Source organism: Triplophysa rosa, linkage group LG11, assembly GCF_024868665.1.
Source record: "Triplophysa rosa linkage group LG11, Trosa_1v2, whole genome shotgun sequence".
NCBI classification, from domain to species: domain Eukaryota; kingdom Metazoa; phylum Chordata; class Actinopteri; order Cypriniformes; family Nemacheilidae; genus Triplophysa; species Triplophysa rosa.
In genome coordinates, this window is record NC_079900.1 from 4,142,278 (window position 1) to 4,166,418 (window position 24,141).

The 24,141-nt window shown below is 36.4% G+C and overlaps 3 protein-coding genes across 4 annotated transcripts in view; all 3 read right to left on the minus strand.

The window, feature by feature from the left end:
• Window positions 1-292: 292 nt before the first annotated feature.
• On the minus strand, window positions 293-2,824 carry LOC130562143 (ecto-ADP-ribosyltransferase 5-like). Of its 2 annotated transcripts, none has more exons than XM_057347014.1 (3): window positions 2,750-2,824; window positions 2,095-2,183; window positions 293-1,587 (listed from the first exon to the last, which is right to left on the minus strand). In XM_057347014.1, exons 2-3 carry the CDS (start codon window positions 2,152-2,154, stop codon window positions 868-870), a joined length of 780 nt encoding a protein of 259 aa, XP_057202997.1. In that variant the 5' UTR covers window positions 2,155-2,183; window positions 2,750-2,824; the 3' UTR covers window positions 293-867. The 2 variants fall into 2 exon arrangements, with proteins under 2 accessions (XP_057202997.1, XP_057202998.1); XM_057347015.1 differs by having other exon boundaries at window positions 2,730-2,799.
• Window positions 2,825-4,236: 1,412 nt separating this feature from the next.
• LOC130562141 (ecto-ADP-ribosyltransferase 5-like) lies at window positions 4,237-6,727 on the minus strand. Its single transcript, XM_057347012.1, has 3 exons — window positions 6,617-6,727; window positions 5,594-5,682; window positions 4,237-5,520 (listed from the first exon to the last, which is right to left on the minus strand). Exons 2-3 carry the CDS (start codon window positions 5,669-5,671, stop codon window positions 4,726-4,728), a joined length of 873 nt encoding a protein of 290 aa, XP_057202995.1. The 5' UTR covers window positions 5,672-5,682; window positions 6,617-6,727; the 3' UTR covers window positions 4,237-4,725.
• Window positions 6,728-9,796: 3,069 nt separating this feature from the next.
• LOC130561249 (Fc receptor-like protein 5) overlaps window positions 9,797-24,141 on the minus strand; it is a 20,444-nt gene continuing 6,099 nt past the window's right edge. The window contains exons 6-23 of the mRNA XM_057345452.1: window positions 19,712-19,978; window positions 19,297-19,566; window positions 15,738-15,992; window positions 14,368-14,685; window positions 13,941-14,231; window positions 13,578-13,853; window positions 12,997-13,278; window positions 12,786-12,923; window positions 12,550-12,708; window positions 12,185-12,463; window positions 11,850-12,101; window positions 11,656-11,763; window positions 10,955-11,071; window positions 10,785-10,841; window positions 10,623-10,697; window positions 10,463-10,549; window positions 10,303-10,362; window positions 9,797-10,214 (exon numbers count right to left, since the gene is read on the minus strand). Of these exons, the coding sequence (XP_057201435.1) occupies window positions 10,168-10,214; window positions 10,303-10,362; window positions 10,463-10,549; window positions 10,623-10,697; window positions 10,785-10,841; window positions 10,955-11,071; window positions 11,656-11,763; window positions 11,850-12,101; window positions 12,185-12,463; window positions 12,550-12,708; window positions 12,786-12,923; window positions 12,997-13,278; window positions 13,578-13,853; window positions 13,941-14,231; window positions 14,368-14,685; window positions 15,738-15,992; window positions 19,297-19,566; window positions 19,712-19,978 (3,338 nt within the window). The 3' untranslated portion in view covers window positions 9,797-10,167. The remainder of the gene's footprint in view (window positions 10,215-10,302; window positions 10,363-10,462; window positions 10,550-10,622; window positions 10,698-10,784; window positions 10,842-10,954; window positions 11,072-11,655; window positions 11,764-11,849; window positions 12,102-12,184; window positions 12,464-12,549; window positions 12,709-12,785; window positions 12,924-12,996; window positions 13,279-13,577; window positions 13,854-13,940; window positions 14,232-14,367; window positions 14,686-15,737; window positions 15,993-19,296; window positions 19,567-19,711; window positions 19,979-24,141) is intronic.

The window sequence follows — 24,141 nt, forward strand, 5'->3', positions numbered from 1 at the left end:
CGCTAGTTAATACCACAGAACTGAAATTAAAGTGAAACCAAACGAAACCAGATGCATATTTACTTTTCACTTTTAAATCTAACTTTTGCTTCTCTATCACTTCGTTTGATACGAAAAATTGCGGGTTAGGTTAACTTATCCATATCTGTGTCCTGAGAAACTTTACCGGACAGCTCAACTTAATAAATCATCATCATAACTGTTGTGAATTGGATTAAGATAAGGAGACCGTTTTAAATGCAGATTTGTTTGCTCAATTAGTTTTTAATCATTTTTAATCATGCACAAAATTATTAGATCAATATCAAAAGCTTGAACAATGAAAGCAACACTTCACATTGAAACATTTAGCGGATGCTTTTATCCAAAGCAACTTACAGTACAAGAGTGGGTTAAACACCACTTAAAAAAGAAATGATAGGCTATAACAGTTTAAAACTAAAAAAGACACCGTTTTCTTTATCTCTACCCTTGTGCATACTAATAGATGACTTTATTTTCGCTATCTGGGATGAAAGCACAAATGAATTATGTCCAGTCTGAGTCATCTGAGTATCTAATCATTTCAAGTGCACTGCTAGATAACTTTCTACATATACATCACTTCGAGAAAACGTGTTAAACAGAGGAAAGCAGATTGTGGTTGGTAAAAATTGTAATTCCTACTTTCTTATGAAATAAGACATTCTGCCTTTCCTCTGATACTGGTGAAATAGTTTGCTGTGTCTTTGTTGAACACGCAACATTCAGAGTCTACTCATTTGTTTATCACCATGTTTACTTTTAACTAAAAGACTGTTTTGCGGACTGGATAAACGTGTAATTTGTCCTCCTCTGATATGGCAAGAGAGAATGACATTTGTGATATTATTGAGAATAGATTGGTGCCGCCGCACAGTTTAAGTTACTTTGTATTCCAGAGCTGTTTAACGTGTACACAGTCTTACACCAGTCACCTTTCTGACCCTTTCTGATATCAGTGATGATAAATTTCTCATACGGGGGAATCAGAACCTCTTTCTCACGACGATGCTCAGAGTATTTTGACACATCAGCACCATGACAAGTATAGATTTCAAAACAAGAAAGATTTCCAAATCTCTTTACTACATTTTGATCAAGAGAGGAGGAGGCAAATGAGCCAAAACGAATCTCTTTTTTCAAAACATTCCTTTGTTCGAAACTATCTCTGGTACCACGATATGTTAATTTGCATTTCTTTTGTGTTTTCTTTAGACTCTGTATCGCTTCTGTCAACCAAAAGTGAAGCGAGTACCATTTGAATGTCCGTTTTTTGTATGCGTGTCTACCATTCCTAACAGCATGATTGAATTCACCATGTACTTTACTGCCCGTGTACACAGAAATAGCAATAAAATTGTTTCTTGTCAAGTCATCTTGTGGTCCAGGGTTTCTTTCTTCACCATCTCTCCAAGCTTTTCCAAAGCCTGATTTGTTGGCAGAGATTTCTTTCTTTAGGTATTTTGTCTTCACCAGGTCTGACATGTTTTTTGAACAACCATCATATTGGTCATCAACTGAATTCAGTGCCATATCCAATATCCCTTCGACAGGCACTTCGTGATCCTGTAACATTGACGCATCATTAGTAATCAACCTAGTGGAATGTACACAGTAATAATATTGTTACGATCATCAGAAGGAGAGCCTTTGAGCTACACCAGAGGGCACTACAGACATCATCCGGGTTTTCAGTTTTCACTATAGTTCCCATAATCCATTGCCCATACTCAACTGCCATTATTATTTTCACCTGAATCTTGTTATCCTGTGTTAGTCTGTCTATTTATACCCAGTTCCTTCACTCACTCATTGCTAAGTCTTGTTTGTTGTTACTACTGCATTTCTGAGGATTTAACACTTGTTGGATTACCGTGTTTTGACCCGGAATTGTTTATGAATCTCTGCTGCCTGCCCTGACCATTGCCTGCCACATCGCCTGTGTATGCCATCTGCCTGCCCTGAATTTGGCCTTTTTTGTGGATTATGTATATTGAAGTTGCATAGATCCTCAATCCCTTCGTGTCTCGGAGCAGTTTGTAGCAAATATACAAATACATTATTTAATCTTACCCGTCCTAGAGCAACATCACAGGTGACCATGAGAATAAGAGCTGCAGTGGTCAACATCATGGTTGTCCTCAGATGCACCAATCGAAATTCTGTATTATGAAAGAATGAGAACAGGACATTGAAAAAGTTAGGCACTCTAAAAACATTTCTCCGGTAAACTGTAAAAAATATATTCAGCCGTCTCCAACTCAAAAATGTTTTATTGACTTCTTGCATCTGAATTTTAATGCATTATGCAAATACTGCAATATTCCTATTTGCACAATGCATTCAAATGTTTGGCTCTTTTCTTATGTTGGTGGCAAAATTTCTAACTTTGTAGAACAAATAATAAGAAATAAAATTCAAGCTACTGAACAACTGCTGTTTCTTCCGCACTGGTTAACAGCACAGAGCACAAAAGTGCAGCCAAAACCACAATGATCTCCATCTGTCTTATTATAGCAGACTGCTATAATACTATCACACTGACTTTAGACATTTATATTTATTCAATAAACAAAAACAACGTCTATGCTCGTTAAAATTAAGGGATTTCAGAATTTATTTTAAAACAAATGAAGGCATTCGTTTCATCACTTCAGCTAACCAAAACCTTACAAACTGAAATATTATCAATAAGTGTCAATATTTACCTGTGATTACCAATATTTACCTTATCTTCAACAGCCTTTATCTTGGTCTTTCAATAAAACACCAGCTCTTCCGTAACCGTTCTAATGCAATGACCTGATAACAAGATAAAACCTCATGTGGTGAGGGAAGAGAATATAAACCCAGTGGGCGTGGCCTCAGACCATATGGAGGTGTTCATTTAAAGAGAAAGTTCATTAAAACATACAAGTATCAATTAACATTAAAAGAGCGCAGTTCCATAAGTTATTTCCGGGTTGAGGTGGGAAATATTCTCAATTCAAGGTGCCTGAACGCAGAATTAAAGGTGACTTTTATATCTACTTTTACACAATAAAATAATATAAATCTTAGGTGGCCACAGAATGTGTCTGTGAAGTTTCAGCTCAAAATACACCACAGATCTTTCATTTCAAAATGCCTTCTCCCTCTTTCCAGCAGAAAGGGCTTAAAGGGATAGTTCACCCAAAAATGAAATTTCACGAGATTAACTGTTCAGAATGGTTCATTGATTTTTTCAGTGATGTTACATCATTACACCTGTAGGTGGCGCACATTGAGTGTCTTTCAGATCATCAGCGCTGATCTCCTGAGGTATAATGCTCATGTGGCATATATTGATATCATTTTCACTTTGTCTACATTTGTGCTCTTTTCACAGTAGATAGAAAAGAACAGTTTTTGTTCTTTACAATGTAAAACAGCCCTGTGACCCTTCAGTGTTTAGTTTTTAATACGAACTGCACAAAAAGGTATTTCTTCACAATGTAATCATATACATTTTGGATTATTCTGCAGTTTTAAGGTTGTGAAGCGGGTATTTAAACCTTTTCATAAAGGGGTTCACCCAAAAATTTTAATTCTGTCATCGTTTACGCCTTCCAGTTATTCCAAATCTGTGTAAATGTAATTGTTCTGATGAACACCGAGACAGATATTTGGAAGAATGCTTTAACCAAACAGATCTTGGCTCCCACAGTAGAAAAAATATTTTATAATTTTTTTGTTTTCTCTGTGTTCATCAGAACAAATAAATTGATGCATATTTTGAACAACTCAAAGGAGAGTAAATGATGACAGAATTTTCACTTTTGGGTGAACTATCCCTTTAAGAGGGCAGCAAATTCGCATTAAATATGCAACTAACTTATTCACACCTTAAGAACATGTGATGTCAATGTACCGCAGGTCATAAACCAAAGATGTCAAAGAGTAGAGACACAAGCTCATAAACACACAAACACATCTTTTATCATCTCCTATTTTATCCTCTATCTCTAAACCAAAAGATCATAGAAAACTTTTTGCATTTTTAGATTTTCAAAAAATACCATTTTGTAAAATTTATACGCTTTTTTTGCACATGGGGTGTGCATTCAGGGATATAAAACAAGGCCACAAACACATCAAGTTAAAATAAGGAGGTAGTGCAGAACACAGATGTATTTGCGCAGTAATCAATTTTATTTAACTTTTTTACCAAATATATTACTAAAACATGGAGATAAATTTACAGTATCAAAATTTGGAATAATAAAAGCAACACAAGATATTAACATTTAGGCATTTAGCAGATGCTATAAGAAAACACGACTTAAAATAAAGAAATAAAAATGTCAAGATTTTTTTATGAGCACACTTTTATATTTTGGGGAAAAAATTAAATACCCATTTTTTCTGTCTCTCTACCCTAGTGCATGTCACTAGATGTACTGTACATATGAAAACATGTATAATGAAAATATCTAAAAAGCATTTGGCAAAAAGGTGAAATCAATTCTCATTTCACATCCATAAGTCATATCCATCACTTCGAGAAAATGTGTGTTAAACAGAGGAAAGCAGATTGTGTTTTTTACAAATGGTAATTTCTACTTTCTTATGAAGTCAGACATTCTTCCTTTTGTCTGATATACTGGTGAATTATTTTGCTATCCTTTCTTTGTTGAACACGCAACATTTGGAGTCTTAGATCATTTTTATTGCCATGTTTAGTTTTCACTCAAAACTCTTGTGCGGGTCGGATAAAAAAGCCCGGTGGTGAGAAAGAGAATGACTTTTGTGATATTTCTGGGAATTGACTGAAGCCACCGCACAGTTTAAGTTACTTTTTATTCCAGTGCTGTTCAACGTGTACACAGTCTTACACCAGTCATCTTTCTGACCATTCCTGATATCAGTGATGTTAAATTTCTCATACGGGGGAATCAGAACCTCTTTCTCACGAGGATGCTCAGAGTATTTTGACACATCAGCACCATGACAAGTATAGATTTCAAAACAAGAAAGATTTCCAAATCCCTTCGTTACATTTTGATCAAGAGAAGAGGATGCAAACAAACCAAAACGAATCTCCTTTTTCCGATCTTTCACATTAAACTCAACATTGGTACCACGATATGTTAATTTACATTCCTGTTGTCTTTCCTTTAAATTCTGTAATGCATCCGTCAACCAAAAGTGAAGCGAGTACCATGTGTATGTCAATTTTTGGTATTTTCGTTTACCATTAAAAACATCTTGATTGAATTTACTATATACCTGACGACTAGTGTACACAGAAATGGCAATTAAATGATTCCTTTTCAAGTTATCTTGTGGACTAAAGTCTTTCTTTTCACCGTCTTGCCAAGCTTTTCCAAAGCCAGATATGTTAGCAGAGATTTCTTTGTTTAGATATTGTGTCTCCACTTTGCTTGTCATGTTTTTTGAACAACCATCATACAGGTCATCGACTGAATCTGGTGCCATATCCAAAGAATATTTTGGTACTACAACAGCCGGCCTGTGATCCTGTGAGAAACATAAACTTAACATCATCAGTAATCCTTGTACAGTAATATACAAATCCATAATTCAATTTTACCTGTCCTAGAGCAACTTCACAGGTGACAATGAGAATAAGAGCTGCAGTGGTCAACATCATGATTGTCTGAGTCCTCATTAATGGAAATTCTGTCGTATGAATACAAAACAGTAAAAAAAAGGAAGATATTTTTACAAATTGCACATCCAAAATCTTTCCACAATACAAAACTGTAGGTAGGTAGGTAGGTACAGTACTCATCCAAACCCATTTCATTTCTTTTAAAATAACCATTTAACATCTTTAGAAATTTTGGTACACTAAAAACCCTAATAAGTTGACTGCACTTACATGATTGAGTAATCTTGTGAAGCCTCCCAAATTGTTTACATTCAATTACACTTGATGCTAATGTACATGGAACCTAAATTGTGAAATTGGCTTTGTGCTTGTTTAATGTACTTAATTATTATTTCTCAGCAGTTGAATAAACTTGATTCTCCACAGAATTAAACATGAAAATCCATTTTTGAGATCAATTTTCTATTGTGGAAAGAAATGTGATGCGTGGAACAGGTGCAATTTTACAAAAGCGTACAAATCACCTAAACTGTGACTTGACAGAAAATTGTTTTCTACTGTGAAACAACATCAATGATACTCATACTAATAATGACCCGAGTGGGGGGCAATCATATATTTTGGTGGGGAAGATATACAGTACACCATAGTTCATTGCATGCATAATCTTTACATTTTTCACATTAATCTTTACAGTAACAGACCATTATTTAATAGATCATACATTCTGGCACAAGCACTGAATTTCGCATTGTATTTTGAATTGATAATTCCATAGTACTGCACCTGAATTTTTAAGTGTATAATTTGGGTATATGTTTTTATTAAAACGGTCCAAAAACCTCAAATTTTAGTCATGATTACTCGATTTTTTAAGTACAAACAACAGCATTCAGCATTTTGTCTTAAGAGCCACTTTTGCTGAGCCATTCTATGAAACATATTTCTTGACACCAAATTAATAGGCATCTTTTGTGAGAGAAAACATTTACAGTAACTGACCTTTTCAGATGTCTTCAGGAATTTTTTGTTCCAGGATTTGAGAAAAAGAATAGCAAGGTGCAACTTATCAAATTTGAGTTCAATTAACTAAGTACAAGCAAAGTGCATGTGATGTTAATGAACAAAGAGAAGCAATGAGGAACAAACTCTGAGGGTTTTTACTATGTGAAACTAAGAGGTGGGTCTTTTGCACCCAAATATGAATACGTCATTGGTTCTTAAGACATCCTCCTGCAGAATCTGCAAAATGTTAGTATTAACTTAACTTATTTTATACTTAAAAGTAAGAGAGTTCATACAAATTGCAATTGGTTTTATAATCCTGCTCTGAACAAGCTATTTCACATGACATCCAGTATATATCCACAGCACAGAATAAGAACTGATTTTACACCCCGGTTTACATCCATTTGATTCTATTTTTTATTGCTTGACTTACGGAGTACGTGGCCTTCAAAATAAGACACAGCTTTAGAGGAGGAGTGAGGAGGAGGAGGAGGAGAGGATGGAGACAGGATGGCCATAATTTTATTCTCTCTGTAGAGCCAGAAACATCATCAAGGACACGTCATACTTGTATACGCGGTACTATAAGGACCATTCGCTTATAGGACGGGTTTCCCTAACTGCTGTCAGGATTTTAGACTCAAAAATGCACTTAATGTCAAATGTTAAGTAAGGGATAGCGTACAGGCAGCCGGTTGTTATTGCAGAAAGAAGCCCCGACAGTGTGATCAGGTATCCTTGTATCACTCTGAAGGGGCTTATTTCGCGACGACCGCCGGCTGCTTGTACATTATCCCGCTTATTACACGGCTACATTTGAGAAAAAAACTGGAAATAAAATGTGAATTTGAAATATTTTATTAGCTCATTTTTACCGAATGCAGACCTTCCGCGAGGAAAAGGCGGTTTTAAGGTAAGAAACGACGTTCAGATGTCACGGATAGGCAATTTGGTTTAATCATTTGTAAATATGTCATATATGTTATTAAAAGATACATTTATATTTAATTTGTCAAAAAAAAACCTGTCAAAATGATTTGCTGCATGTGTGTTATTAGTTTTGAGAGGTTGTTTTCTGGGAATAACGAACCTGCAAATGTCGCGACTGGCCAATCAGAATCAAGCATTCCAATGAGCCGTGTAATAATGTGCAATACCATCTCCGGTCACTTGATTCAACTACAGTGTGCAGACCTTAGACAAGTGTCACAGTTCTTTGAGAATTATAACATCAGTTCTTATTTATGTCAGGATGTTTGCATGACACAGACAGACCAGTTTAATTTACATGAATACTTTTCCTTTCAGTGTGCCCCGTGTGTCACAAAGCAAACTCTATGCTACTGCCTATTTCACAAGCTCACGCATTAATTCAACACTTGATTCTATAGCCTCCAGCTCATGGCTTTCTCAGACTCTGCGTGACCAACGGACCAAGTGAAGAGGAAGTGGCACAAGTAAAAAACACTGAGCAAGTATCAGTCTCTCCTCATTTTCTGCTAACATCTCTGTAGCCAAAGTCACTTTTAAAAACAAGATCAGCAACACTTCAAACACAGAATGACTTGTTTTGCTGATGCCTGAAAGTTGTCAGCCATCAGCAGTCAGTTCTCCATCAGCACCACACACCCCTGTGGCCAATTCTTTGTAATCGGAGGTATCGGTTGTTTGCCAAAGACTTTTTAGTAATTGTTTCTAAGTAAAATGTGTATACATATACCTTGAGCATTGGGGTGCAAATATTTTTTCTGTTGAATAAAGTTTCAGACCTAAGGCTCTGTATTCATGGTGAGTGAGTGGCAACGAATGTCCTCCTTCACCTCACCCAGTCAATACATTTCCCTCCAGGAACATACATGTAGGCCGTTTCTCAATTCCAAGAACGTAAAGACCAGACTTCTGTTCTTGTGGAGACCGGTCTTGCAAGGCAACCTCGGAAGAATGAACTTGGATGGACGTGCCGTAGTGACTTCTGGGATTTATAATGGCCTTGAACGTGGCTTAACCAGTCCGAATCAAGGACCGGAACGTTTTATAATCAAATTTAGATTGGTGTCACGAATGTGTGTGCAGAACCCAAATGCAGACGTGTGAGGATAACAAAAGACTTTTAATAAAAGACAAAACAAAAACCCATGAGGGGGCAGAATAACATACACGGAACACTAACTAGGATAACTGGACTAGGATACTCGACTTGACAGATATACTGTACAAATAGCAGGACAGGAACAAACCTTTGACGTATAGTCATCGGGGGGAAAGACAAACGAACCGCACAAGACAGCAAACACCAGGGCATTAAATAAGGGAACTAACAAAGAAGATAACAATGGGCAGGAATGAGACAGGCGGGAAGCTAAACGAGGAAACGAGGGGGCGGGGACAAAGACGAGACCAGAGAGAGAGCATGACAGTTCAAAACAAACAATGTCATGTCTCTCTCTACACTAAACACGTGGGTCTGTCATGATCCTGCTTGAAAAACATGACAAAAGGAGGCAGAATCATGACAGATTGGTATCTACGCAGCATTTTTTAAATGACTGAGAAAGAAGATCGAGAGGATCTAAATGTCATTCTTTTTAATAAAACCAAAACAGCCGAACAATGAAAACAGAAGCACTGCAACAGCTTTACAATGTAAAGACAAAAAAACAACAACAAAGACCTCAAACACGGTTAATACAAAAATGGCAACAGTGTCCAGGTTATATACAACATTCTCTGTGGGAGTAATTAAAGATGATTTCTGAGGACGTCGCTAAACGCTTCTCGTAATTTAGCCAACATTAAAACAAAACGAACTTTATCAGCTGAATATATGAGATATTGCTCAAAATATGAGATATTCAGCGCCCAAATGTGTGCCTGAAAAGCAGTTGTGTCTTTAAGCTCATCATTATACTCTATATGAGATTAAGACTTGTGACATCTCGTGTGTATACAAAAGCAGGACAGCTGTATTAAAACACTCCACACTTCAATATAAAACTGTATTAAAAAATAAATGTAATGTACAATCAGCTCCAAATCAATGCACATGTTATAATGTCACACAGGCTGTTGCTTTTAGAGAATGAAAGATTCTCACATGAAGGGCTGCAAATGAAGAGTTTGTTTCCAAGATGAGATGATGTATTTTTATCACGTTATCATGTTTTTATTGTGTTAGTTAGCTGTATATATTTGAGTTAATATGGCTTAAATCAAAACAAACCAACTGCAGTTTGATTGATATTAATTGGAATGCACAATAAAAAAACGTTAAAAACGGAGTTATCTCACTTTGGAAATAAACTCGTCAAATATTACGTATTAGTAAATGTATTGCCATCTCAGGTTAAATGCTGTACTCACAAAAGTATAAAACTCTTTTCTTTATCACTTAAAACTAAACTCATTCTGGCACTTAACATCTCACTTTAAAGCAGAGCATTGAAAGATTTGTTAGATTCGGCAGATAATGAAATCTAAAACACAGGCTAAATAATAATAATTAAGACCCATGTTTGTATCTTTCTTGTTTCTTCTCCTCTGGTGTTTTATTTAATCTGAGCATATGTCACATCATTAGATCCACAACCAACATCTGAAAGACAAATGAATGAAAAAACTCAAATTATTTTTCATACATTTGCTTTTCTGATTGTGCCTTTTATCATTTAAATGTATCTCACCTCGATGTCCTTTCGTCTTCAGGTCCGAGTACAGCGTGTCATGACTCTCTTTGTTATTCTCTAAAATTGTTGGAAACCCAGATTAGAAACATCCTGACATTCCCAGTTCCCAATGTAAGGACATTTTAAATACCTCCAATGATCATGAAGTTTTCTTTACCTTTCTTCTCTTTCTTTTTCTTCACTTCTTTCTTAGGTTTCAGTTCAATGTCAGCATAGGTGACATCAGCTTCTGTTCTTACATTGTCTACAAAAAGAATAAAGACACGATTAAGACTTATCCTTGTAGTTTGTCATTTTACTCTTCTTGTTCTTTCTACCTTTGCTCTTCCGTTTCTTTTTCTTGAAGTCGACCTGTGAATACAGCACATCACTGGGTCCACTCACAGTCACTGCTAAAGAAACATGATTTCACCATTAAAACCTTTAAAACTATTTCACTGTCATGAGATGAAAAACATTAAATGACATCATTATGTTACCTGTGCTTGAGTTTTTATTATCTGCTGCATCAACCGAGTCATAAATATGAGCATCTTCTGTTTAAAGAGTAAGAAACAATTTGTCATATCTTTACATCTTATAAATGTAACTTTTTAAAGTAATAATGTTTACCAATGTTTCAATTGTTTAAAAGATTTGTGTCACTGACCATAAGTTGATGATGACTGACCAGACTGCAGTGGAGTGTCTTCATTTTGTTTCTGATCTGATGTCTGACTGATGTTCTGCTGTGGACTCACACCAGAGGGAGACTCAGACACTTTACCTACACAAACACATGAGAAGAAAAATATAAACTGAGTTTTGAATTATTTTTAATAAAAACACAGAACTTCCTCACATTAAAGGTGAAGTATGATTTCATAACAGAATGGTGAAGATGATGCTTTAAACGTTTCAACAGTCCATTTTTGACAGTATCATCTGCCACTGGGTGGACAAATTAGTCAATTTAAATAGCAATTTATCAGGTCCCACCACAAAGTTACAGTAAATACATGACATTTCAAACTACAGAGGTCTATATGTGAAGAAAGCTTTTCATGAATGCTTCCATTCATCTTAAAGAACCTCATGATTGAAAATCAAATGATCAAATTAAATACAATCAAAGCGATCAGAAACGTCAAACCTCAACCCCTTAAAATAGCTCAAACAGAGCAAAGTTTTAAAACCCCCACGGTGCTTATAGACATGTATTATACTGTACTTGTCTCTGTTCATTGAACTTTTATTGTAGACATTTTTAATCATCACAAATATATTACAGACTTCGCTTTACGGTTTGTCTGTGCAATTCGTCACATATTGTATATCACGTTGAATTTTATGAGAGCTGAAGATTTAAACCTTTTTTGTTTCTGTAGCTCCGCAGCAAGACCAAGACAATGATCAAAAACATGACGCTCAGTCCAACAGCCGCTCCAACTATCAGACCCTGAGACGGAGATCCTGAGGCTGGACAGAGATATTCTTATACAACCAGAACATTTGTGAGTTATGCAGAAATATGTTTTGTTTATACTTGTACAGGACAGTATCACCTGTGACTGAGATCCATCTCTTTGGAGACGCTCCTCTCTCTGGGTGTTGACAGGAGTAGAAACCCTCATGTGACTTTGAGACTGTAGAGATGATCATCATGTCTCCTGTAGTCTGATTCTGCACCTCTGATCCATCTTTATAGAATTCAGCTCTGAGGTTTGATGGGTTTTTATCTCGATATAAACAGTGTAGAGTCAGAGAATCTCCTTCAGTCACAGGATGAACAGGACTGTCCAGAATCACATCACCATCTACACAACAGAGGAACAAATGTAATGTAATGTAATATTAGTGATATATTGTGAAGCTAATAAATACAGAATGATAAACTCACTGTGTATTGAGATATTAACAGGATGAAGTTTGTGTCCAGATTCAGACTCACACCAGTACACTCCAGTGTCAGATGTGATGAGAGATGTGATTGTACATGTAGATTCTGTTCCTGTAGATCTGACTGATGATGATGGACAAGTTTCCAGTGTGTTTGTGTATCTTCTCACTGTCCATCCAGTAGAGTTCCTGTGATCCTCACAGCTCAGAGAGAGAGATTCAGATGAGAAGTGTTGAGTTCTGTTGGGTCTGATGATCAGAGACACTGAAGAAGAAACACCTGAGAAGAAAAACACAGCTTTAGATGAATGGATAAAAGAATGATATAAGAGCTTGTTGTTGTTTAGTTGTGTGTGTTGAAGTCACCAGTGATCCACAGTGGTTGTGTGCTGCTGTTGTGTGTGTGATAGACTGGATCTCCTCTCTCTGCTCGGCACATATAAACTCCTGTGTGCTTCAGAGCCGCAGAACTCACAGTGTAGTCGCCTTTAGATCCTCCACTGCTGTCTGACACCAGATCAAAACCTGTCAAGGGAAATGTGCTATACATTAAGGTTTAAAGATGGAATATTAAAGAGAAAATCAACCTGAGAGGGTTTTACCTGAGGAGAGATTGTGTTCAGTGAACCAGCTGAATGTCCAGCCTGTAGAGTATCTGTTGACCTCACACATCAGAGTCACTGAATCTCCTTCAGTCAGCCACTGCTGTGGAGAAACTCTTAAGACTGTCTTGGGTTGATCTGAAAGTGAGAAATCTCTCGTGAATAACATGTTACATCACAGTAATAATGATGAACAAACATATAAACTCACATGATGATACAGTCAGTGTAACAGCTTCACTCTTCTCACACTTTTGTCCATTTTCACTCGTTCCTCCACATGTGTATTTACCGCTGTCACTGTGATCAACTCTGATTTTACACTCTTGTGTTTTGCATTGGTTGACTGTATACCGGGGGTTATATTTCTCTACAGTCCATCTGTATGTCCACTCAGTGTCTTGTTTAGTCTGTATGTCACATCTCAGAGTGACAGTTTCTCCTGAGAACAGCTGTTTGTCAGGCTCAACGGTCAAAACTGCTTTAGGACTCTCTGTACAAACACAACACATAATATCATTGATTTATTTGTATAAATCAGATCAAATGTGCAGGTATATACAGAATGTGTTTGGATGTGTTTTGTAGAATATTCTAACATCTAACAGAACATTTCTAACATCTAATATAACTGAACATTTCTCTTTTTGTGTTACATGACAGTAAGTTTGGAACAGCGTAAGGGGACATCAAATAATGACAGAAAATGTGTTCATGGAGTTAAGACTGAACAACCCACAGAACAGATGAAATATCTACCTGACTGAGGTCCATGACATCTCAAAATCTCACCTGTAACATTGATCCACAGAACATCACTGTAGTCTGTGTAATAGACTGGATTCCCTCTTCCAGCTCTACACCAGTACAGACCTCCATCTGAAACTGAAGTTATGTATAATTTGAAGGAGTTTGTATTTGTTGTCTTCTTCTCAGTGTTCAGTGTGTGTTGATACCAGTAAAACTTCCATCCAGTGAACTGATTCATGAGACACTTCAGAGTCACTGTGTTTCCCGTCAGTACAGATCCTTCAGTATCTGATCTGAGTTCAGCTTTTGGTTTTGATCCTGCAGGAGAATAAAACACATTCAGATGCTGAAGAGTCTCAGAGTTCATCTGCTTCTCTCTGAGTCTTTATTACAGTCATGACTGACCTTTAACAGAGAGAGTCACATGATCACTGTCCTGAGAGGATGAGGGGCGTCCAGCTCGCTCTCCTCTACACCAGAACTGATTCTGATCAGACTGAGTAACTGAACTGATAGTGAGAGTGTTTGTGTTTACTGTGTAACGCTCAGAGTTCAACACTTCACGTCTGTCTTTATACCACAGATATCTCCAGTGTAATGATGTGTAAAGTTTCTCTATCTCACACTTCAGAGTGACTGTCTCTCCAGTGAACACAGATGTGTCTGGTGTTACTCTCACTGTAGCTCTGGGTAAAGCTGAGGAAAGAAGAAAATCAGGTTGACACAAATATTAATACAACACAACCTTTGGCATAATGTTTTTGATAATTAACACATTCAAGATGCTCTTGTCTTTATTCACCCATTTTACAGACATTGATCTTAAACTTACCCTTTACTGTGAGATAAACAGGTGAGCTTGAAGAAGTTTGTGGTCGTCCATGAATCTCTGTTTTACACCAGAACTGATTCTGATCAGATTGAGTAACTGAACTGATAGTGAGAGTGTTTGTGTTTACTGTGTAACGTGGAGTCTTAGAAACTACACGTCTGCTATTATACCACAGATATCTCCAGTGTAATGATGTGTAATGTTTCTCTATCTCACACTTCAGAGTGACTGTCTCTCCAGTGAACACAGATGTGTCTGGTGTTACTCTCACTGTAGCTCTGGGTAAAGCTGTAAAGATAATGTCATATTTACTCAGGACTATAATACACACACAAAGCAGGAGCGTTGAGTTTTCTTGTGATTTGTTATGAAATGTAAACTCCTGGATGCTGATTGGTCTAAATCCAATGGTATATTAATATACATTTGTGTTCTTAATATTTTAATAATGTGCTAAGTGTTTTATAAAAGCACCAGTGCTGTATATAAACCTGTCTGTGAAAAGCCATCCCTGACTAAAGTCTTTTTTTGTGATTTTACAAAATGTAAAAATATTCTGTTCAAATATAATCCTAATATCTTTAATAATTAGGACAAGTTTAGGAAGCCAACGTCCATATTATTTTTTGTGCAAAATAATAAAATCATCATTATATTTTTTGTCATTTTATGACGATAAACTTTGATGCTCCCAAACTCAAAATAAGATTATGTGACTGGGTTTCACACGAGGTCACATATCACTCGATCTAAATATTTTCATGGTTGAAAAGGAGGGGCAGGTTTTCTAACATCAATCTTTAGCTGTGACTTTATTCACATCACAGCATTTAGCACAACTTCAAAGACACAATAAAGAACAGGGTTGTTACATCACATGTTTTATGTGTTAAATGCTTTGGTCATGGACATGAACATTTAATTCAGACTGTCAGACTGAGCGACTGGAGACAGATATTTTCTCAAGTATCAAAGACAGACTCTATCTGATATGGGGCTGTCTGACTGTCATTCTCTGGCACATTCTTTTATTTCATGTAAAAACGGGTTTTATTTTATTTACTACGATGTTCTTTTCCAGGGCGTGACTTAAGTATTTATTTAATTGCAGGAAAGATTTTCTACATTTTTATACAATTAAACTTAAAAGTTACAATTATCTGTGTAAATATTATAAATCCAACACTGCTCATCACAATGCATTTGTCTGCTTTTCATGTTTGGTGAATTTATTGTATATATTTTTTTTACATATGAAAAAATTATAATGTCAGAAAACTACTCTAGTAAACTAAATTGTGTAATTAATCAAATACGTTTCCGATGAGCAAAATATGATCTGTATATTGATGAACACTCTCACCTGATACTGTCAGTGTAACTCATCACTGGTGTCTGATGATCCTCTGATCTCTGTTCCTCTACAGGTGTATTTACCTGCGTCAGACTCAACAACAGACTGATTGTGTATTTCTGTTGTTTATTCTGCTGTATGACTGAATCTTTATTCCATCTGTACTGCCAGCTAGTGACTCCTCCTCCATTGATGACACATGTGAGAGTGACAGTTTCTCCTCTGAATACATGTTCATCAGGCCGTACAGACACTTGAGCTTTTGGTCTTTCTGTACAATGACAAACAATTCACACTGTAAATACTGTACTGTCAAATAAACTCTTGTGTTTTTCTACATCAGTGGTGTCCAAACTATAATACAAGGTGATTAAAGCGGGTTACACAAACTTTCTATTATTAAAGATTCAGATAGCATTTAAAGGGCCAGGCAGTGAAAACGTTTTGCGAATTGCAACCAACGGCTCACTCCACCCCTCCTGTTCAAAACATTATGATGGCTGACAGAACATGGTGAATTACACGCAGTGTATGTAGATAGAAATAACTCATTCTAAGGTAATAAAAACATAACGCTTCATTGTGTAAGCTCTTTATACACCTCTATGTATATTATATTGCATTTCTGTCAATAGATCCTCCATAAAATGACACACTGGACCTTTAAATTGAGTTCATGTGTTTTTTACAAGCACAAAATGATTGTGTGAAACATCTGGTGTACAAGCAGAATAATACTGTCAATGTAAAATAAATAGTCAATATTTGGCAGTCAAGTGTGAGTTTGCATTTGCTTTATATTCTGTCACTGTACGGCATTTATATTCTGGAGCAAGAGTCGATAATATTCAATAATATTGAAAGTAATCCAGATTCTAATGTCTTGGGAAATTCTAAAAACATTACTGTCTTTCACAAGTTATGTGAAACTTTCACAACTTCTACGCAGTGTATTCACAAATACGACTAAATTTAGCAAAGTCAAACAGTAGAAGCTGTCACGAGTGTGGGTGGTGGGTGAGACAACAGACAAGGATACACAGACAGAGGACCCAGATGCAGACAGCGGGTAAGGGGTTAACATGGACGTTTAATAAAATAAAACACAAAATACAAAACAAAGACCCACATGGGGGTAAACAGAGGGAACAAGAACAAGACTAACTAAACTGACAAGACTAGACTAATAACATATCACATAACTACAAAATAAACCAGACTAACTAAAAGACAGGACCTCAGCAACTCACCCACACGACAAACACAACACAGTGTAATGACCCGACACAAGACTGAGAACACAGGGGCATTAAATGAACTAATAAACAACCAATAACGAGAGATACAAAAGGGCGGGAACAGACACCACACCGGAGAGAGGGAGTATATGGAATGCCAAAACTGTCTCTCTCCACATAAAACAAGAGGTTCTATCATGGTTCTGCCACTAGGTCAAGAAAAGCAAGACAAGGTGGGGCAGAACCATGACAGAAGCAGAACCTTCTTATTAAAGTGAGACTTTCCTTAAAAATGTTATGATTTTGTTAACAGGATGTTAAAATGAAATGTGTTCCTTGATTTTAATATGAACATTCTATATATAATATTGCACAATGTAAGCCATTATAATGTAATATTTGTTGAGTGATTATTTGTGTCTATGTGTTTGAGATTAGAGAGAGGGTGTTGACTGTTTGGAGGTGTAGGCCTACATCACTGTCACAAACAGGTTTTAATAGGCCTACTTGATTACAAAGTGTACACGCTGCCTCAGCAGGTCTTATTCTCCAAAATGGTAAATTATTATTAAGTGTCTTATGAAATAATGTTCATTGTGTTCTACTGAGTCTCCAGTGAACACAGACTGTGGCTGAACAGTCAGAGATGGTTTGGGTTTATCTGTCAATATAAAATCAGCAGCACTTGTGAACGTTTTTTCAACAAGATGGTGTTGCTCTAATTGGCAAATCAGTTACATTCACGGCATACTTTTTATGTATAAAATTTTTAATGAATGAATTCAAGAAAAAATGGTCATGATAAAAGTTCAATGACTGTGTTTAATCTCATATTATAGGTCAAGTGTCTTTCAAAAGAGATTTTGTAGTTCCTGTGTGAAGAGCTTAAACAAATTGCAGTGAAAACTGACAGCAGTCTGACAGCTTTCTTCATTATAAAACTCTGAAAACATAATACTGTGTGGTACATTAATACCGTATATAAAGCATTTTGTTGCTATTTGGTTTTAGTCAATGAAATCTATAATAATCTTTCCTAGAACTTCCTTTTTTACCCTGAAGGGCTGAGCCACTAGTCAAACCCCCTGTAAAGGTCCATGACATATCGAAATCTGTCAGAAATGGAGTCTGGATTCATATGCGGGGAACAAAGAATTTATAGAAAAGGCAGGTGAAAGCAAAACCACTGGACAGTTCTGGACAGAGACCGGCTGGAACACTTGGCTGGAGGGGGAGAGAGCAGTAGTGAGGCAGGGGTGATGGGTGAAGGCTGCGGCAAACTGAGGAGAACTGCAGCAGCCAACTGCCAAACTCCTGACAATGCCAACCCCTCTTGGGGAGAGATGAAACCCACAAGGTGAGATCTGAGACACGCTAGGAGCTGGGAGAGCAAAAGAGCCTGGGATGCCGGGAGAAACACTGGAAAACAGCAGGACAGGGAGGCAGAGAGACAAAAAACAGCAAACAACAATGAAAGACTGGACAGGGCCAGAACTAAAAAAAGATCTAACTGCTAACTAGACAAAAACAAAAAGAATTAGTGGCACGTATAAAAGTCACACTAAACAGCAAGATCCTCAAAATATCATCAATGGTCTGACACAGGACAAGGAAAACAAAGGGAATATAAAGGGAATAAAATCAGGACACAAAGGAGGAACAGGAGAGGAGAGAGAGAAAGCAACGGTGAGGAGAGTGAAACAATAATGACATCATTAACAGGGTAACGAGAGGGCGGGGTCACAACACCATGACATGAAAGCACATGGCAGACTGTCAAACAGGCCATGTGCTCACAACTAAAGAAAACATCAACACAGAGAAAAGACAAAGACACGCTAGAACCCTGACAGAAATCATCATAGATATGAGTGAAATGTTTATAGGCTCAACACTTCAATGCTTGTGTTTCTTTATCCTCTCAGTAGACAGCTATAGCTCACTGTCAGATTGCTGTGCGAGGAACAAAACTTGATCTGTGCGATATCTTCACTGCTTTAGATCAGTCAGTGTCTCTTTTACATCAATCTCGCTCTATTCTGATGGCAATTCTCTATATGACAGATTCAAACTCCTCTGCTGTGTTGTGTGACGCTGCTTTCGTTTTCTTTTAAACCTTGTTAATCCCTTCTTTGTGAAGACAAAGTGTACGTATTAAATTAAATATGATTTAACTATTATGTTATAGATTATTTTAACTGTTATGTATTAAACCCAATTTCCCTTTCAAAGGGATCATATAGCTTCATTCATATGTAATTTATTTACTGTTTTATTTTAATGCTAATGACACGGTTGTTTACTGCTCTGAATGTGGACGATGATGAACACGCTCACCTGATACTGTCAGTGTAACTGACTCACTGGTGTCTGAAGATCGGGATCCACCGGTTTCTGTTCCTTCACAGGTGTATTTACCTGCATCAGACTGACTAACAGGACTGATTGTGTAATTCTGTTGTTTATTCTGCTCTATGACTGAATCTTTATTCCATCTGTACTGCCAGCTAGTGACTCCTCCTCCATTGATGACACATGTGAGAGTGACAGTTTCTCCTCTGAATACATGTTCATCAGGCCGTACAGACACTTGAGCTTTTGGTCTTTCTGTACAATGACAAACAATTCACACTAAAATTAAAGAAATATTATATCTGGCATATTCTATATGAAAACAGATTCCTGATCACAAAACTCTGTTATCAGATTTATGAAATCTGTTTTGTGTTTATTATGGGAGTAAAACACTTACTCTCTACTTTCACAGTTACTGGTTCACTGTATTGTGTGTAATTCTCTGGGATTTCTCCTCTTTTGACTCTGCACTTGTATTCTCCTCCATCAGAGACTCGCACAGAACTGATTGTTTTAGTTCCTGAAGCTTCAATGGGTTCATGGTTTGAGGGTGTGTAAAAGAGAAACTCCCATCCAGTGGACTGATCCACCTCACAGGTCAGAGTAACTGAGTCTCCAGTGAACACAGAACTCTGTGGCTCCACAGTCAAGGTTGGTTTTATATCTGTTAACATAAAATCATTGGGAATTGTGAACATATTCCAACAAGTTTGCGTTGCTCTAACTGGCAGATCATTAATGTATTTGATTTCATAGACAATTAAAAATGTATTCTGAAAACTGAATAAAAATGATTGATGTAATCTGCAAAGCTTGATGTGTTCGTGTGAGTTTAAATAAACAAACTTGCATTGTACATTCTTGCTAATTATAATTAATAATTATAATTAAATTATAATAAGACTAAAGGGGATCATTTGTATTGTAATGCTTAAGTGTATTTTTTTGTACTAGGTGTAGTTGTTCGCTGTTTCTCCTTTGTTTGTTTTGTTTTTTTTTCCTTCACTGGCCAGTCCCTGTATATGTGCGCTGTAGGTTTCCAACATAGGCCTAGTGTTAGGCTATGGATGTGGTGTACTGGCTAGCGGGTTGTTTTATTTTCTTCCTTTTTTGTTTGCATGTCCCTTCCTAGCCTGGTCAGCCAACCATCGTACCCTTTATATTACATAGTTGTTTACAGCACATGGACCTTTCCCTTTACATGATTTGGTGTGACAGTGAGTTTGGCATGAAGTGGGTTTTTGTTTGAAGTGTATTATTAGTTTGGGGCTTGTATTATTTGATTTACTCTCTGTTTTTTTTTTTTTTGAATGGTTCTGTCTGTGCATATATAGGCCAAAATTGTGTCTGGGGGTTGGCAGATGACCAATTATATCTGTTGAGGGGGAAATACATTTGTTATAAGTCGTATTTCATCTTTGTCTGGTGGATTATTCGTTGCCATTAATAAATCTTTATTTTTATGAGAAATTTGTCTTTTCATTTGTACTTAAAAAATTTGGGGTTGCTACCCTTGCTAAAAGTCGTGGGGTTACAATAAAATAATGTTCCTTACTGATATAATTCACGGTCCAATCAAAATCACTTTACAGTTTGCGCCATTACGTCAGGAAACGCCTCTTTGCATTATGCTTTCGCATGTCGAAAATTCCGTTTGGCTCTCTGGTAGTCAAAAAAGTGATAGTGGTGCGCAAAAAGGAGAAATAAAGTTGAAAGGGAAAAACGTGAGGTTAATCTTAAAGCTAAAATTCCAAAACTAACCAACTACTTCAGTTCTTTCTGGGAAGAAATTCCTGGGTGCAAAGGCAATATACATTTAGCATCACCCACCGTCACAGATCAATGTGCTTTACATGTTTAAGATGAGTTGGCATCAGCAGTAAGTTATTGTTCTTATAAACAACCAGTTAGAAAGCAAGGGTTTTATGAATGTTTACTTTGCCCCTTTAGATGAAAACGACAGTAATAGTCCGGTGCACAGCAAAATATTTGCGTCGGTGCACCACACCGCCTCTTACATCAGACCGCTCATCTGATCCATAACAAACGTGAAGAGTGAAGAGCGCTCCTTCCAAAGTTATCTTTTTAGTCTCGTTTGCGGTCTCCAATGAGACAAGAACGACTGAGCCATTTAACACAGATTTTCCTGGAATGCGCCATGTCACATGGTTATAAGCATGGTTTTTACAATATCATTAGGGGTTTGTGCTCAGTTTAAATTCAAAAGACTTTTAAACGTTAAGACCCCATTTCAATTATTTATTGTAAAATACTCCTAAAGGAAGTGATTGCAAATGTTTTTACTGATTTTGGAAATCTGTTTGTTTGAAGTTATCTGGAGCTAATGTTAATTTCTTTAAGCCTAAAGTGTAGTAGGCTTTGCAAACTTGTGCTTATAGAAAATAGAAATTAAATATTTATTTTCTACAATAATAGGAAATTAGTAGGGCTGTCAATGTTAACACGTTGAAGCATGGAATTTTTATTCAGTAAAAATATTTAACGCAATTAACGCAGAATCCGTTTGTTTTGTCATCCTTTTTCATCACGCTCTTATTCATGTAAAGGCTTTTACCGACTTAAGCGCGATTTTAAACGGTTGCTTTGACGCATTCAGTGTAGACAGCTTCTAGCTGTGGGACGCAGCAGCTCTTAAATGGGCCGCATTCTTAAACCTGCTGCTGTCACTCCTGTCACTGTAATGTTAATCAAAGAACAAAAGAAGAGGAATTCAGTGTAGCTTTAATGAGAATTCTTCTGTATTTAATTTAGCATTAAAGATTGTTTGAGAACTTCGTAAAATGTCTGTATATTTCTTACCTGTTAGAATATAAAATATTAAGAAATAAATATGGAGTTAATGTTAATGTTTTTTTAATAGCCTGGAAAGTTTAGTATGCAAACTTGTGCTTATATAAAATAGAATTTAATACCTATATTTAATTGTAAAATTAAATTACTATAATAGAAAATTAGATGAAATAATTGGAAAATGAAATATAATAATAATAATAATAATAATAGCAATAAAATGTAATGAATACTGCAGAAGACACCATGGCGTGGCAAAATGAAAGGGACCCTTGGGCCCAGTGTTCTTAATCTGACACGCGATAAAATCTGCAGGCTAGCCAGACTTTGTGCAACAAGTCCAGACTGAAAATTTGGGCAGAATCTGAGCAAAAGTCCTGTAGTGTATTCCAGCCTTAAATCAGTATAAAATGTACTTTGGTTTTCTTATTTAAAAACATTTATTTATATGAATAAATTAAGGGAAAATATTTCACCTTTCTTTGCAATTTGGCACTAAAAGTATATTTAAAACATGGAAAACTGATTAGAATAAATTTGTTTTTTATATTTTTATGGTCGTTCTTCACCATTTAATTGAAAGCATTAATGTAGGCTATATGGATTTACGAATGATTTCCCTAATGGTGGTCAATCTTGTGCTACACAATAGATCATTTTTATATTTCTCTGCTGAATATCAGATATCTCAGATTATGAATATGCTGTGTGATGTGATAAATGAAACAAAGTGACTCACCTTCAGTTTCTTCAGAGTGGATAGCTGAAATCAGCACTGGAAAGAACAAATAGAAAAAAACTTGAAACAGTTTAAACATGGAGACGATACATAATAAAACAAAAAGGTATAAATCAGCATAAAGACAAACATCATCAGCCAGGAAAACAAAAACAAACACATCAAAATATTTTGAACGACTCATTTTCTTTTCCAGATTGTTGTCCAATCATCTGAATCTGAATGATTGTATAGTTCATCAGAATTTTAGCCATTTAACGGTTTATGTCGTCACTTAAGTCAAAGTTACTCCAGGCACCCCATGTGATGCTGTCAACAGATGCGCTCTCGCAAGTAATTCCAAGTGCACAGTCCTCAAATTCAGTTCATACACAATAAAACACATTTATACAGACACGCAGTTTGCAGAGTTCTCGTTAGCCGGCTGTAAAAGCGCTGCAGCTCGAGCTAACGCAGCTTTTATTATGCTTTCACTGTATATGATGAAATAATTTTAAAATTAAATAAACATCTTTTGTTTATTTGTGCGTACGCATGCTTAATGAATGAGACCCATTGTATTGATTCAATACCGGTCATCGCGTCACATATTCACGTTACTTAATCCTAATGTTTTTGGAATAACATTATACAGTATATTCACCCTTTTAGTCTGCACTTGTCAGTGTATTTATCACAGTGTGAGTCTGTGTGCAGACGTGAACAGGAAGTAAAGTATAGATGCCCACACTCGCTACACACTCACTTAATCCAACATGGTCACCATATGCAAGTAGCCAATTTTGAGAAAGCAGAAATAATGCTGAAATATGAAGGCAAATAGACTTGTAGAAAAATGCATGATGATAATGAGGATTTGCTCAACAAAGGTTATCTGGTTGTTTGTTTTGTTCACCCCTGCACATCACTTGCTGTTGCACTTATGAACCAGTTCTGTTTGTAGTTTTATGTTCTGTATTTGTATCTGAGGTCTGGCAGTATTTGTCTTTTAACCATTGATCAGCCCTAATGTATGTGAAACTCTTTACATTTATTTGTAGTTCATAGTCTATTTATTTGGTAATACTGTATACAACAGTCACTCCTCTGTATCTGCACTCTTTCATTACGATGTGTGCAACTACACTTAAACCGCTAAACACAGCAAACTAGTTATGAGACGTGAATTCTGATTTTGCAAAAGGACAAATTCAAACGCTCGAAGCTCTTTTCTTCCTCTTTAGTTGATGTGTGATTTTTCTCATCTCACTTCACTGAATTGTGCTGCATCTGCTGTT